The 1686-nt window shown below is 34.6% G+C and overlaps 1 protein-coding gene across 1 annotated transcript; it reads right to left on the reverse strand.

Moving 5' to 3' along the window:
• Positions 1-5: 5 nt before the first annotated feature.
• LOC111381685 (sulfite exporter TauE/SafE family protein 4-like) lies at positions 6-1510 on the reverse strand (the record flags this gene model as incomplete). The annotated part of the gene is made up of 4 exons (XM_023005496.1): positions 6-73; positions 182-322; positions 411-504; positions 1238-1510. Coding segments are annotated over 4 exons (576 nt in total), but the record flags the coding sequence as incomplete, so codon positions are not given.
• Positions 1511-1686: the final 176 nt, after the last annotated feature.

The following is a 1686-nucleotide window of genomic DNA, read 5'->3' on the forward strand; positions in this document are numbered from 1 at the left end:
GTGCAAAAATCCAAAAAACCCATGAATTCATGATTGTTTATCATTCTTATGCTTTTCTCTGCTCCAATTGCTCCTGCAAATTCCAGCAAGAAAACAAAATGAACATTGACGCACTTAGAAATTCTTATAAATATATATGTTCGGGGACTTTGACATTATAGCGAACAAGATTTTCACTTACCCATTGTTAAAGCACTGGCAAAAATAACACCAGACAGTATAAAAACAATGATGGAAGCCCTCCTTAGAATTGTGATAAGTTTCCTTATGAAGAATTGTCCCCAGAAGCCAGCCAAAATAGACACAGTCATGAGGTATAAAGCTACAATAATAAAAAAGAAAAATGATATTCTCAGAATAATAGTATTTTTTGAGGAAATAAATGGAAAGAATACTAAAAATATAAGTACCATGGGGAATTGGAAACCTCTTGAGGAGATAAAACTCCACCACAGATAATGAAGATGAAAACATCATCACAAATGTTGCTGTTGCACTAGCTACCTGGTGGAGAAAGAACAAAAAGATATCAATTCACATTAAAAATAGTGATATTTTCAAGAAGACTATTCAGCTGCATTTACCAGTTCTGATATTGAAAGATGTTTAAAAATAGCCATAATTTTCGTTAAAATACAGTTGTAATAAAGGCAACACCAACCATGATTAATTAAATCCCTCGATGGGACCATTTAGTATTCAGTCCTACCAAATACCATAAAGTCAATCTCTAATCTAATGTTAAAATGCTAATTGTTGTCAAATAATCTATAATTGCTATTAAAATCCAACATATTTGTAATATGCGGTGAAAATTCAGGCATGCTAGCCCCCTCAAAATCCTCTCTTTTACCCTCCCATAACATGGACAGAGCAGTGTACTCTTTTAGAAGTTTGAATGCTCATAAATGGGTAAAACAACGACGACAAAACAGCTGCCGAATTGTACATTCTTCAATGCTTAATATAATTGAGGAAACTCTGCATCGTTTTTATAGCCTGTCTTAAGTCCAGGTAAAGAAAGAAAATTTCATTAAGTTGCACTTGAAAGCTTGCCTAAAATCCTGATAATATTGCTAAATATAACTAAGGTAACCAGCCATGTCTTTCATATTCGATCTCAAGACAAAGGAAAAGTGTTGCGTTAATCAGCTTAAATTGTCAAATCCTAATACACATCATTGAATATAACTGAGGTGAAGAAACAAGTAAATGAGGGTTAATATGACCATTTTACCTGAGGGATGACACCAATTTCAAGGAGTAGGGGACCAAGAACGAATCCACCACCAGAACCTAACAAACCCCCAACAGTGCCTCCTAAGATGCCACAAAGGGCACAAAATGCAAGATTTGTTACGGTCCATTCAATTGCAGCTTCACATATTGATTCTGGATTCCCTGCTTTCCTTCTTTTCTTGCTTTCCTTGTACAATTTGACACATTCATATCCAAACACAGCAAGAGCAACTGGCAACTGAAAACAAAGACAGAAGAAGTTGAAATAAATTTAATTCCCACAGCCAAACGAGCATATTTATAGACCATAAGGTGTTTGCTCGGATAATCATCAAAAAATGAAGGGAACTTTTCATTTATACACGTGACTCGACAAGGTTATATTTGAACTTATTAAACAACCCACTAACCTACGAGCTTAAACTATTAAAAGGGATTGTATGTTGA

The sequence above is a fragment of the Olea europaea genome, unplaced genomic scaffold, assembly GCF_002742605.1.
Source record: "Olea europaea var. sylvestris unplaced genomic scaffold, O_europaea_v1 scaffold23599, whole genome shotgun sequence".
Taxonomy (NCBI): domain Eukaryota; kingdom Viridiplantae; phylum Streptophyta; class Magnoliopsida; order Lamiales; family Oleaceae; genus Olea; species Olea europaea.